Genomic DNA, 13,538 nt, shown 5'->3' with positions numbered 1-13,538 from the left:
TCAGCCTGCAAAATGAGACTGTGACTCAGTGGGAGAAAGTAAACACCATGGTAACACACATTCCCAAGAGCCAGAATCATCTGGAGCTGTGAAGAAGACCAAAAACGTTGAGGTGCCAGGAGGGTGGAAACAAAAAAGGAGCTTTGAAGATAGCATAAACCATTTTTGCATGTTGTCCTGACTCCCAGTGCCCATCGCTTAGGGTTAAACACGCTTTTAGTAGTTTCCCCCCCATGAGGAGCATCTCCAGCTGCCACATGCGGCTGCCGACGGCTCACTGAAGGCATGGAGAGCGACTGCTGCTCTCCCAGCAGCTCTACTACTGTCAGGCAGCCCCTGCCCTGCCTGCGGGGAACGCCGGAGCCGGGATCCCCGCCTCGCTCAGCGGGCTCACGGTCCGGCCCCGAGGCCGCAAGCATGCTTCGGGCCGAGGGGGAGGCTTCCAGGTGGAACAGCCGTCCTCTCTCCACACGCCTTATCATTTCGCTTCCCTCCCCGCCCAGCCTAAATCCGGGAAGAGTGCGACGGCCCAGGATGCCGGCTTCACCTCCTCCCCCACCCCCGCGCCGGTCCCCTTGACGGCTTATGTCTTCGACGAAACGACTTGGGCTCCGTAAGGAGCAAAGGGCTTCACTGCCGGCTCGCTAACGGCGGCGCCGCGCGCCCAACGGCCACCGCTTCCCCCGCCCACCCCCGGGCGCAGACCAGCCACCACCGACTCCACCCTCTATCTCCGCCCCTTCCCCTGCCCTCGCCTTTTACGTCCGCCAGGCGACCCCCGCCCACCTCCCCTCCCCTCCTCTCGGTTGGAGGAGCCTGCTGTCAATCACGCCGTCCCCCGTGCTGTGCGCCCTGGCTCCCGCGTCCGCCTCAAAACCCTGCGCGCAGGGTGGGTGGTGTTTCACGATCCTCTCTTTTCATTGGCTGCCGGTCGCCGTCAATCATCCAGTGCCTCTCGCCCCTTCTTTCCCCCCTCCGCCCCGCCCCTTCCCCCTCCTCCCTCCCCTCAACTCCGCTCGGCTCCGCCAAGTTGCGCGGCCGCTCGCCCGCCGGCTCCGGGGCTGCGGCGGGCGGGGACACTTCGTTAGCGGTCGTCGTGTCGTGAGCGGGAGGGGGCAGGATGACGGCGGAGGCGCGGGGAGCAGCCGGCGGTGGTTGAAGGCGGAGAAGGGGCGTGTGGGGAAGCCAGCGACTTGGGGAGCGGGGAGTGGAAGAGCCGCCTCCCCGGCGAGCTCGGCCCAGGGGGCGAGTCCGGCCGATGATCGTGGGCTCGGCGCGGGCTGGTGCAGGCGAGCCCGGCTGAGGGGGGACGCGGAGCGAGCCAGGCGGCACCGGTGCCGCTGAGCCTGGCCCGCGCCTGCCCTGAGGAGAACGGGAGCCCGGTGCGTGTCCCGTCCCCGCCGCGGGAAAGTTTGGCGCCTGCCCGCCCCTCCGGGCGAAGTTGTCGTTGGGTTTGTTTGTTTGTTTTTCCCCCTTTTCCTCCTTCCGCTCCTCCCCGGCAGCCGGCTCCCGTCGGAGAGGAAACTGCGAGGGAAGCAGGAACTGAGGAGCGAGGCGGCAGCCCAGATCCAGGAGCCTCCCCGGCGCCCAGCAGCCCGCGCCGGCACCGCCGCTCGGACGCCAGCCTTCTTCTCCCCTCTGCCCGTCGGTGTGTGTGTGTGAGGACAGGGAGGACTTGATTTTTGGGGTATTTTTTCCTTTTTTTTTTTTTTTTTTTTTAAGCCCCTTTTTTGCCCGCCCGCTTCGATATATGCTTCTGGAGAGCGACGTCCCCCCGCGCCGCCTCACCGCCCAGCCATGTCGGCGGCCATCTCTGCCGCGGAGAAAGTGGATGGCTTCACACGGAAATCGGTGCGCAAGGCTCAGAGGCAGAAGCGCTCGCAGGGCTCCTCGCAGTTCCGCAGCCAGGGCAGCCAGGTGGAGCTCTCGCCGCTGCCCCAGCTCAAAGGTACTCGTCTGTCCTCCCTCCTCCTCCTCCCGCACCCCCCCAGATTCCCCCCCTCTCCCCCCCCCCCGGCTGCAGGTGCCCCGGGCTGCCTTTGGTGACAGCGCTTTGCCTGCCCTGTCGCCGCCTGCCCTGGCTTGTCCCCTTCCCCCGCACCCTCTGCCCTTTAGCCGCGTCCTCCTCCACTCCCGGTGCTTTCCAGGTAGGGATCCCGCAGGAGGAATTCTCTGTGGGCATGGGCTCGCTTCCCCCGCTCCTATAAACAAGGTCGTGCGGGTCGGTTCCCATTTACCGTCCCGGGCACCGACTCCTCTAAGTCGCCAACCCTCTTCTGGGTAGTCCGGGGGTAAGTCTCGGGCGGGCAGGTGTGCTTTTTTGAGGGCTTACAGCGAAAAAACGTAGACGGTAAGTTGAGTTTAGGAGTGCAGGGAATTGAGCGCTGAAACGTAGGAGCGAGTGGTGGCTCCTCCCACGGGGGGATTTTGCAAAGAGGAACTCTGTGCCTGTGGCATAATATCCTGAGTTACCGGAGCGAGTTTGCGTCTGGCTTAGTGGTTCCTTCCCGTCACTTTTGGACGGTGTTTGAATGACGTTTTGCCTGTCCCGTTTTAATGATCAGGAGTTGTCTCAGAGACCTTCTACTGCATACTGCTGTGTGCAAATGCTCACAAGTGAATGAAAATTGTAGATTGCTGACATTAAAATAGATAGCAAGGTTTTATCCTTTGTACTGGAGCTAAAAATCTGAAAACATTCGGTTCATTAGATTACAGAAGTGAAACGAAAGTTAACTGCAACCTTCCACACCTTTGAACAACAAAATAAATTTCTGTATATTCCTTCTTTTAAAAATTATAAAAATAGTTGTTAGGCAGAGAATATGAACTTGTTGTTAAAGTATTTGACAGGGACCTGGAAAATAAGGGAGACAGAGTACCCATGACCCAGGATATTAACTATACTTTCATTAGTGTTAAAGTCTTGAAGTTTTTTGAAGCTGTTTCATGTGATGGTGGAAAAAAGTCTCTGATGATTTGCAGCATTTGAATGAAATACATCAGACTTAAAAATATTCCTAGATATTAAGTACTTTTTTTCTGTTTGATTTTTATGGCTTTTACAGTCATGTGTGTCGTATTTCAGAACAATTTTTTTTTTCTACTCTTGAGTGGCAGATGTACGTGAACCATAAAACTGGCTGAAATGTTATTAAGTGCAAATAAGTTTGGGCAGGAGAGTAACAAGGGGAGGGGTTTTTTCTTTAGCGTGTTCGTTGCAGCGGCTTTGTGTGTTACTTTTAACAACAGCAGGGATGTTCTTGCTGCTTGTTTTGGCCTTTCTTCTCTCTGTGAAGTTGTGTCCTGTCTTGGTATGCTAGTGTGGTTTGAGGGATTTATAACCAGAATAATTTGTTTGAAATCAATATTTAGATTCTGCTGTTCACATGCTGTTTTAGACAGTATATTTTCCTCAGAGATCGTTTTTGTAAAACCACATTTCAGACCTTGTAAAAGCACTTGGTAAATATTGCACATAGGTGGCAGACTTCAGAAAGTTTGAGTCCTGATCCAGCAAACAGTTAAGCATACATACTTTATGCAGGGAGTAATTCCAGTTTAAATCGGCAAAATGTCCAAGTTTACATTCTTTGAGCTAGGACTTTAATGTTAAAATTTTTAACTCTCTGTGATTAGATTTTATAGTTTTGTGAGTGCGGTTTTACATCTTTTTTCTTATAACACCGAGAAATTTTGCATGGTATCAGCAGCTCAGATGTTTGGAAATTTAGGGCCATAAACTGTCAGAGGAATTTCTTCAGTTATGCACAGTTTTATAGTAGTTTGAATTGCCTTAAATTCTTAAAGGAAAATCACATCTGTCTTTATGCTTATGATTTAAATTTGCAGACTTGCCCTCTAAACCTACTTCAGAACATAAAACTGTGGGCAAAATACACTTTTCTGCATTATAGTATCCCAGCTAGCCAGTTAGCAGAAACTTGGGCAGCACTCTTCTGCGTGTTTGCTCCCTTGGGTTTGTGATGTTAGATTTGCCCTGAATGTAGCTATGGACGTAAAATGATTTCTCTCCATCTGCTTGAGGCTCCCTCTCTCCTGTCCTCTCTTGAACCTCCCCTGCTCCCCCCAAACCAAAAAAGCTTCCAGAAGGATAGTGTTTGCTCTCTCTATAAATATATCGTTTTGTAAAACTTCTTGAATTAATAACATACACCCTGGGAAGATGAAGCTTTGCTTTATTCTTTAAAGCCAATATGGAATTCAGTAATAGTTGTGATGCTGCCAGTGTAGTATCATCTACAGAGTAGTAGCCAGCTCTCCCAGGGAGGGACAGAAAAAGGAAAGTACAGTCATTATGCTGATGCCTAAGGGTGCTCAGTATACACTTACGAAATTTATCTAGACTTTTTTTACTTCTCCAGATATCTTCAAATAAATGGTTAAATCTGAGGTGTTTGAAGCCTGTGGTGGGAAAAAAGTAGTGTTTTGTAGATGAAAAAGCAGTTTGGTATTATGCTGCTGTAAAATATTTTATCTTTTTTATAGTTACTGTCTTGTTTCATCACTTTTAAGAAAAATATTCTAAAATAAGTATAAACAGTATTCTCAAAGTCCCTAATAGGTTTGTCAGACAGGCATCTATTTTACTGGAAGGAGAGATCTTCCAGAAGAAGAATAAAGATTACCCATCCACTTTTAAAAGTACCTTCTTGGGTAGATAGTGGTGTGGTGTTTTTTCCTTTTATCTAGGGACTGTCGTTTGTTTGCTATTGAAATGGCCAGATTAGATTGTGTAACACGCTTTCATAGTTTTGTTGTTTGAAGGCCTGTAGACAGATAATCTTAAAAGTACATATTTTTGGAGTTAATTGTTCTGCTGCTTTGTACTACCAAAATTCCTTAATTTGGCTGCATATTGTATTGCTGCTAGGTGAAGAAATATGTCTGTAAACTGTATGTAACAGTACCAAACAGTAGGTGCTCTTTACTTCAGAGGTTTTGTTGGGGGAGTGGAATTGAGAGGAGGGGCAGCAGAATTGTGTGTTGTCATTAATGTTCAGCTTATTTTTGTGTGTGGTATTATTTATAATTTTTAGATAAAAGCTTAGCAAAGCCTGACTGATGTCAGGATACATAAAATGAATTAGTAATGTATTCTTCAATTAAGTTAGTGGCTTTCCTATGTGTTTGTTATTCATCAGTGTCCATTTTACTGTATTATTTAAAAGCTGAAGAAGAAGTACTGAAGACCCAGTGCCTGTATTTGAAAGAAAAAGAAAAAAAGAGCGCTTGTTAAACCCATAAGAAGTTGAAGTTGCTTATTTCTTTCCCCATCTCCTTTTCATTTTGTTACTTTATAGTGTACATCATACAAATATGTGGAAAATTCTGCAGCCAAAAAGAGGTGCTAGTTAACAGCAGGATTTTATCACTTTGTGATTCTGAGAGTGAGTTTAAAGAAATCTGGCAAAGGAAGTGTTTTTTTTAAAAATCTTAAGTGGTAATTTTGTCTCAATAGCAAGTAATTTTAAAAGACTGCAATAGCACATGCAGTTATGTCCATTTTTGAAAAAAGAGATACGACTTGACCTTGGAACCTGATCTGACTCATTACAATAAAAGTATGCATACTTGTTTCTGTCATTTTTGGTTGAAGAAGCATGTAAAAATACAGGTGGTAAATGGTGAATAGAAAACACAACTCATTCCTTTTATTTAGCACAGTTAATGTGATCTGTCAGGTTGTAAAGCAAATGTACCTTTTTTTCCCCCCTGTATACCAAACATGTCAAGTGCAGCTGGAATGAATAAACATTTCCTGATGCCTTTCTGTGATCTTCTCAGTAGTGAATATCCATTTGGGAAAGTGCATGTCACCGCAGGCTTATTTCCTATATCATGCTCAGAGAACAAATCTGTAAAAAAAGTTTCTTACTATTCACTTCCAAATTAAACTGTCTCCTCACAGAGAGGACTCTGGCCTTTACAGCAGAAGAACTGGAAAGCGGTTCAAAAATCTTTCAGCCATAGGCTCACGGTCGTTATAACAATCTCTGTGGGGCTGAGAGTTACAGCGGTGAAGTATACAGCAATAAGACATTTTTAAGAATACCTTCCAGTGTGTAGTTTCAACATTCAAATATGGCGTCTAAAATAGGTGTTAATGTGTTTTCTTTACTTAAACCCTTGAGAGAGAGCTTGGATTTGACTGAGAACCAGGTGCTGTGTTCAACCTAAGCTTTTGCGGAATTCTTACAGGAAGGCCTAATAAGCTTGCTTAGGGATAAAATTTTAATGTTATTAAATCTATCAGTGTCAGTTCAAACCTTAAACTTTGAATGTTTTGGGTCATATAGTGTGTGCTTCAGAGTGATGAAAATAAATGGAGGTAAAAACAGCTTAGAGCAGTTTTCTTCTCATATTAAGTTGCCTTTGCTCCCAAAGGAAAAAGTCCTTAAAAAATTTTAGAATGGTTTACTTTTACTACAGCCTTAATATATATTTGTAAGTGAAATGACAGTTTTCTTTCTCAGATTAGCACTTTTTTTTTGGTATCTCTCATGATTCATTGTTATTTCCTCTTCTGTAGTCCCCCATCCTGTATGTTTTGTATTCAACAGCCCTTGCAATTACGGTCTTCTTGGGTGAGTTTTTCCTTAAGAGAGATAATCTTTATTTCAGATGAAGAATGAGGACATTCTGTGAGGAATTTAGGTTTTTAACTCTTACGTATAATCCCAGCAGGGTGCACTATAAAGTAGTCAAAACTTCTGTTTAGTGAAGTTACAATCTTGAGAAATAGAGAACCTGTAATAGCTAAAGAAGCTTTAAGAATTTTTTTTTTAATAGTCTAGAGTAGTTCCATGAAAAATGGTCTGTTTAATTTTTTTTTTCCTATATTAAGGGACTGTTCCTAGTTTATGGAGTGGAACATTTAGTCTTTAATTCTTAACAAATTGACCTTTTTTTATTCTTAGACTTGAATTTTTGGTCTTAGAATATACTTCCATCAAGAGCCACTCCTAAATATAGAGTCTATTGACAGTCTTCACATGAACTTTTCTATTTAAATCTTTCACATCTTCTGTGTGCCAGCTTAGTATCAGATTTCTTTTTCCATATTCGTTGCTTTCTAGTTTAGTCAGATATTAGTTTTGTAGGTGCTGAATTTAATGTTAGTTGCTGTAGGAAATACAAATGGTGTTACTTATTGCTCCAGGCTATCTGATCAAAAGATTACTTCAGCCTACAGATTATTATTTTTTTAATATCTATCTATCTTAAAATCATTCAGTGCTTTTGAAAAGGTGTCATACCAACAGTTCTAGACAGATTAAAATTATGTTTAAGCGTAGAATATGTGTTATGTTCTTACAAAAAAAGATACTTCCCTTGGGAAGCATATAAAATTTGTCTTCTGTGCCATTGTAGTCCTGACTCCTGTTTTAATCTATCAGGCTAAAATTGCATTTACAGTCTCATAACAGTGTGTGGATTTTGAAGGTTGTAACCACAGCCTAACTAGATGAATAGGTAGTAAATAACATCTGTTGTCTAAGACTCCCTTGGCAAAATGCTGTAGTAGAAACTGGACTGACAGTGACAGCTTCTTTTTAATGTCTGAATCATTGATTTTTATCAGAGCCACTGAACTAGTTTCTGTTAAGTTTTGCTGGGTTCATGGCAAATGAAATATGTTGCCTACAAGGTGCCTATTTCATAGTATACTTTTGACTTAAAAGGCAGAGCTCATCATAGTTAAGGTTGCCTACAATTTTCCTTCACAAGACCGTATTCTCAGCTGCTTACAGCATTGCTGAACTGTTTGGACTGAAGTTTTCCATGCCAAGTATGGACAGTTTTATTTGGAACTCTTCCTCAGGCTAATTCTCTTAGTTTCAGCAAAAACAGTTCAAACTGCGTCTAAGACCAGAGTAAAAATAAATTGTATGTTGTCAATATTAAAAAAAAAAAAGTTAACTGTCTTGAGGTTTGATGTTTGCTGTACTTTGAAGCTTAGCACGTGAAAATTGATCTAATTTGGTCCAAATTCTAAGACGTGCTCAGGAGTTGTAGCTCAGTAGCAAGACTGATGATTCGGTACCTACTATGCTATTCTGTATAGATACTTCAGTATCTCCTATGCTACTCTCACTCGTTATGCTGTGTGAGGCTATTATGCATGGCTTTTCTTTGGTTTTCTTGTCTGTAGTAGTGCTGGGCATGGCAACTAAGCGTATGGAAAACTTGCAATGTATTTTTCTACAAGCAAGAAGCCAGAAGTGTGTTACAGGCAAAGGGACAGTATGGAAGTGGTGGGAGAAGTGTCAGTGGGAAGAGAGCACAGAAACTAGCTCCTCTCCAATAGCTGTAGTAAGCTCAGTGTTTCGATTTTCAATGCTCTTGTTGGCTTTGAAACTCACTGGAAATGTTTGTTATATTCTCTTCTGGTTTCTTCATAGTTTTTCATTGCAGCCAGCCATGGTTTTTGAATGTCCCGTGATCTTCCTGAAACTTCATGGAGTTAAGGTTTTTATTCTGTACATCAGCAACTGATTGCAGATGAGTTGACTCATCAAATGAGAGTCTTTACTTGAGTATTTAAAAATGAGGAGAACATAACTGCAATGACCATGATTAGAGCATGAAACTCACTTTTCAATCATTGTGTTTAGTAGTACTGCTTCCGGCTACTATATGTTTGGGGGGGACGGGAGCAAAGTTGAGAAAAGCTGGTGAAATGTAGGTGCAGGATACTAGGCCTTAGTATTTTAAGGGTATGGAAACTATAGGAAGAGACATCAGTCTGATCAGAATTGAAGGTGGCCTGTAGCCTGCTAAAGCAGTAGCATGTATTGCTGCTATGAATATGGTGAAGGGAAAAGGCTATAGACTTTTTTAAAAAAAAGATTGTACTGTTGTGTTGCCTGGCTACCATTGGGAAAATATTTCTGTCTCATTCTCATCTCAAGTTTCCTTTCTTTGCCATCATTTATCACTATCTTACCAAGCAAAGCTTTGGTGACATTAGTAGTTTTTGTCAGCTTCATTGATACGATAGGGTTCAGAAGAGAAATGTGAATTTTGCTGTGGAGCTGGGAAGTCAAGGTGCGAGTAACAACAAAAATTATATTTGCAGGTATATATTCAAGAATAGTGCTGCAGAAGGAAGATGTTCTAATTCTAATAAGTGATTTTTAAACCCTTAACAATTAAAGCCATTAAAGCTACTCCCTACCATAACAGGAAAACTTTCAATATGTTATCCAAGTTTAGTTTTTCAAATTACCAATTAAAAGTTTATATCTGAGACCATCACACACTTGGAGAGTTGATGAGCTCTGGATAACAGAGGTGAAAGCAGCACAGCAGGTTTTCTCATAAGAACCGAAAGAGCAGGTGGACTGAGTGAGTTTAGAGAAGGACAGTATAGCATGGACCAGGAAGACTGATCTGAAGAAGAGCAGGGATAAAAAGTCACTGCAATTTGTCTGAATATAAAAGGGGAAACAGCTTTATTTCTGCTATTGCTGTATTTGAGAATTGGCAAGAGACATCACTGCATAAACAAGTGAACTCTTAGGAGGTGATTTAATAGGTTACTTTGTTTCTGTAGACGGTTGGTCCTTCAAATAATAAAACCACAGCTTTTATTTTATTTTTTACCAAGTAAAATTCTATGGGAAAGTGTGGGGCAATAAAATGGGTTTTAAAAAAAAGTTCCAATTTAGTGTAATCGGGTAAAGGTTTTGAAAAGTGTATGATGTTTTAATTAAAAATTCTATGCTTAAAATATATCATACGTGTTAAGACTGAAGTCCTGTTAAGCAGCGTAAATCTTGGTTCCGCATGTATGTAACGGCAACGAATGATGAGACTTGAACTTGAGTTTTGAATTATGTATGTGAAATAAATTTGTGCATTTCAGCATTGTTGGGTTCTGTAGGAAAGCAGTCATCATTTTGAGATGAAAAATTAAGATGCAAATGTCAGAACCCCGTTGAGAGGCATAGGCTGGGTCCCACAGTATAGTCAGGAAGGACAAGGTTTGGTAGTTCATATTTCTGTGTATTTTCCCTTAAGAGTAGGAAGCAGGAGTAAAATAAACTCAGTACATCAAAATGCTGTAAACTGAATTTAAAAATAGCCAAGAGATTTTGTCAAATGGGAATATACTCAATTGTAGCATCACTCATTACTGAACACTTGATGTTTACAGATTTTGATAGAACATAACTGTTTAAGTATGGGTAAAATTAATGAAAAAACATAGCTCAACCTTTTTATTTATGAGGCTAAATGCTTAAATTAAGTGAAGTGGGTAATGAGATCCTGCAAGTGCTTGAATATTCATCTGCTCTGGATGGTCTACTCCCATTGAGGTCACTGGGAGTTAGGTCACTGAATACAGCAGAACCAGGATTTCACCTGTCTTTCCAGTCTAATCTAATCTTAGCTCTTCCTACTGTAACACTTATCATTATAAAGCATCTCATTGTCGTCTTTGTCTGAAATTTGAAAGTTAAGAAGCACTGGTTTAGCCAATTCATAATGTATATATTTATCCAAGGAATTAATCCAATACCTGTAACTTCCACCGGGATTTACATAGGCATTCAAGGGAAGAGGAGGTTTTTCCTTGGCTTTTGAAAAGCTCGATTGCATGTTTCCTCTGGCACAGATTTCCTATTAAATTACTCCCCTATACATCCCTTTCACACATTTAAAATAGCTATGTGTTAAGTTAACTGCAAAATGAGTTTCTGTGCTTCGTGAAGTAGTGTTTAATAGCTACCCCTTGGTTTCAAATGAAAGGTATTTTTATATTGCAGTCGGTGCTAATTTTGCCATGTGGAAGTGGCATAAGTGTTTCTTCAGTTTCTGTGAAAATACAAACAAACTTGATTTGTAATGTTGACGTGCATTTTCTAGTGTGATGCCAAACTGGGGCAAGTAAGCATCTTATTCAAAATTAATTTTACTCTTAGGTAAGGTGCGGAAATGATTGGGGAAGGGTACAAGTTAATGGGTTTAAAAAAAGAATATACCACACCTGATCCACTTATGGCATATTGCATTATGAGTGCTCACTAATGATAACACACCGTAATTTCAATCAGATAGGAGTTTTGCAGTTGGCTTAATAAATAAGGGAACTTATTCAAATGATAAATACAGCTTCTGTCCTTTCAAGCTTAAAAGTTGCAAAACAAATTGTTTTGGTCAAGCAAAGTGTTTGTGTTCCTATGAATAGAGAGTATTTTTAATACAGTATGTATTGTATAATGGGTATTGAGCTTAAGTGTTTACTGAGTCTGTGGCACACAACTTTGTCACCTGCTTTTCAGCTGTCTTTATATCCTGGTAACGTACGTACAGAGCACTACAGCTGTTGGGGGGTAAAAGAGGGAGCAGAGCTGTTCAGATTATTCTTCTTTTAATTCTTAGCAGGGTAGATGTGAAAAAATTCCTTGAGTCTACCTTGTCACAACCTGACACGTTGTTTTAAATCTTAAAAATTACATGTGAAAATCCAAAATTGTATCGAACAGTTCAATAAATAGTATTTCTTAAAGAGCAAATCCTGGTGTTTGGGGAGCAGTATAATTAACCGTTCCTGTGTCAGGAACAAGCAGCATCCTACTGATAGTGCTCCTGATTTTTTTTTTTTTTTTTTTTTTTTTTTTTGATTCAACAGTCTCAGAAACATGGCCTGTAGTCTCTTTCCATTTCTGTAGAGTCTCTTGGGTCTCCCTCGTGGTTAATTTCCCTGGCACATGAGTGAGTTATCAGGAGTAACAAGCTGTTGTGTGCCAGCCTCTCTGTGGGTGCTTTCAGCTTGTGGCCAACACAACGTAACCTGAGTTAGACTTTAAAGAGAGGACCTGTGTACATACCCAGAACTTTACCTTAGCCTTTATTTGCCCTCTTGAGAGGAGGACCTCTTGAAAGCATGTATGTCTTACCATAACAAAAACCTTTGTTTCCTTTCAGTGTAGCAAAGGCTATTCATGAATTGTATTTTCTGTTTTGGGAAAGCAGTTTTAAATCTCAGGCCTTTGTGTCAACTTTTGCAATTTTGAGTTAAAGGTTGCCATCTATTTCATGTTTGCAGCTTCCAAGAAACAATTTTCCATTCCAGAAATCAATTACTCCCCTGTTTCCCAGTTTAATGACCTGGTTGTGCATGTTAATTCTGTGATAGGATTTAGCACCATATTCCTTAAAGAGGCAGGGTTCCTATTTTAAATTATTTTAAGATCACTGTTACTTAAAATGGAGCTATTGCACCATTGTCAAGCCAGTGAAACCATTATTTTAGTTAATGTCTTGTATGGAGGTGAGAATGTGAAACTCTTAGAGCTTCTGGTTATATTAAAGATAGGCCCATCCTGGCATATGATCACTCATTAAAACTGCTTGATGGTTTTTAAATGAAGACAGCGAATACAGTAGCAGTGAATGCCAAAAACATAAATGAATGCACTGGGGAACATAATAGTTGGCTTACTGGTGGCAGAAAGCTTGGTTCAAATACAAGAGGAGTAGCATAATTGTTTTTTGAAAACGTACGCTTCAGCTGTGTAAGTGAAACTTCTCTGCCTTTTGTTTAGAGTGATACTATATTTACTATAGTATCTCAGTTGCTCAACTTCTCAGTACTTTCAAAAGCAGCATTGATTCAACCGTGTCAGGTCATTGGACAATATTATTTTTACACCCCCCCTAGTTTTTGTGGTTGGTTGTTGTTGCATGTAGCTAAATTTCAGTTAGATTCTGAACTGGCGGTGTGCTCTTGAGGAAACCTTTGTATTGTTCAAGTTGTACATTTTGTTAAATTTTGTTAGGGTGTTTTATGTTCCTCTTCCAGTGGTTGGTATGTTCAGTGGGTTGTTTGTTTAAGGAATCAATGGTGCTTTAAATCTCCTTTTTGAGAAAGTGTGGTAGAATGAAGTAATTTGTGGCAAACTTGGTTACTAGAGTCTCACTATTTAACTCTTTGAGGACCAAGAGAATAGTTTCTATTACTTTTTGCATCTTGACTGCATGTTGTCTTCTGTAATTAGACAGTAGGAAATAGGGCTATTAATATGAAAGCACTTCATCAGGGTACTTTCTTACTTGTCTGAAGTGTCTTGGTTGACTCAAATATTCGTTAAAAATCAAGGGATTTAATGTGGTAGTAGCTGGAAACTCTTAACTATATGAGATTATAAGAAAGCTTGGAAGATGGTAGAAGCAATCTAGCTAAGACACTTGCAGTTTACCATCGCTGCAAGGAGTCATAGCACAGAATTTGTGACAGATGTTGTGAGATCAGCATAGGCTTTTCAGATTTTCTGGACTGATTTGTTAAGGTCAACTGCTGGCCACGTGGAGTGGCAGATGAGACTGTCTGAACAAACAATATCTGTTATTGGATGGAAGGTAGCTTTCCAGGGGTATTTTCAGTAAACAACTTTGAAATTCTCTATAGCCTAGACTTTGTAACTAACTTCATAAACCACAACGCTGTGTGTGAATAAAGTCAGTGTTGATTGTTACCCTCATCTAGTTTTACTTCTAATGTTTGA

At 41.4% G+C, this 13,538-nt stretch overlaps 1 protein-coding gene across 5 annotated transcripts in view; it reads left to right on the top strand.

The window, feature by feature from the left end:
* The first annotated feature begins 991 nt into the window (after positions 1 to 991).
* Positions 992 to 13,538, top strand: part of PPP2R5A (protein phosphatase 2 regulatory subunit B'alpha) — a 47,868-nt gene continuing 35,321 nt past the window's right edge. For 3 of the 5 annotated variants that reach the window (XM_054195814.1, XM_054195811.1, XM_054195813.1), the window contains exon 1: positions 993 to 1,948. In XM_054195814.1, the coding sequence (XP_054051789.1) occupies positions 1,798 to 1,948 (151 nt within the window). In that variant the 5' untranslated portion in view covers positions 993 to 1,797. Of the gene's footprint in view, positions 1,949 to 13,538 lie in introns of all 5 variants that reach the window. The other 2 variants (XR_008465525.1, XM_054195810.1) reach the window with 2 other exon arrangements.

This window comes from Rissa tridactyla, chromosome 3 (assembly GCF_028500815.1).
Source record: "Rissa tridactyla isolate bRisTri1 chromosome 3, bRisTri1.patW.cur.20221130, whole genome shotgun sequence".
Lineage (NCBI taxonomy): Eukaryota > Metazoa > Chordata > Aves > Charadriiformes > Laridae > Rissa > Rissa tridactyla.
Note: the sequence above shows the minus strand (reverse complement) of the source record. Positions and strands in the feature narration are given on the sequence as shown.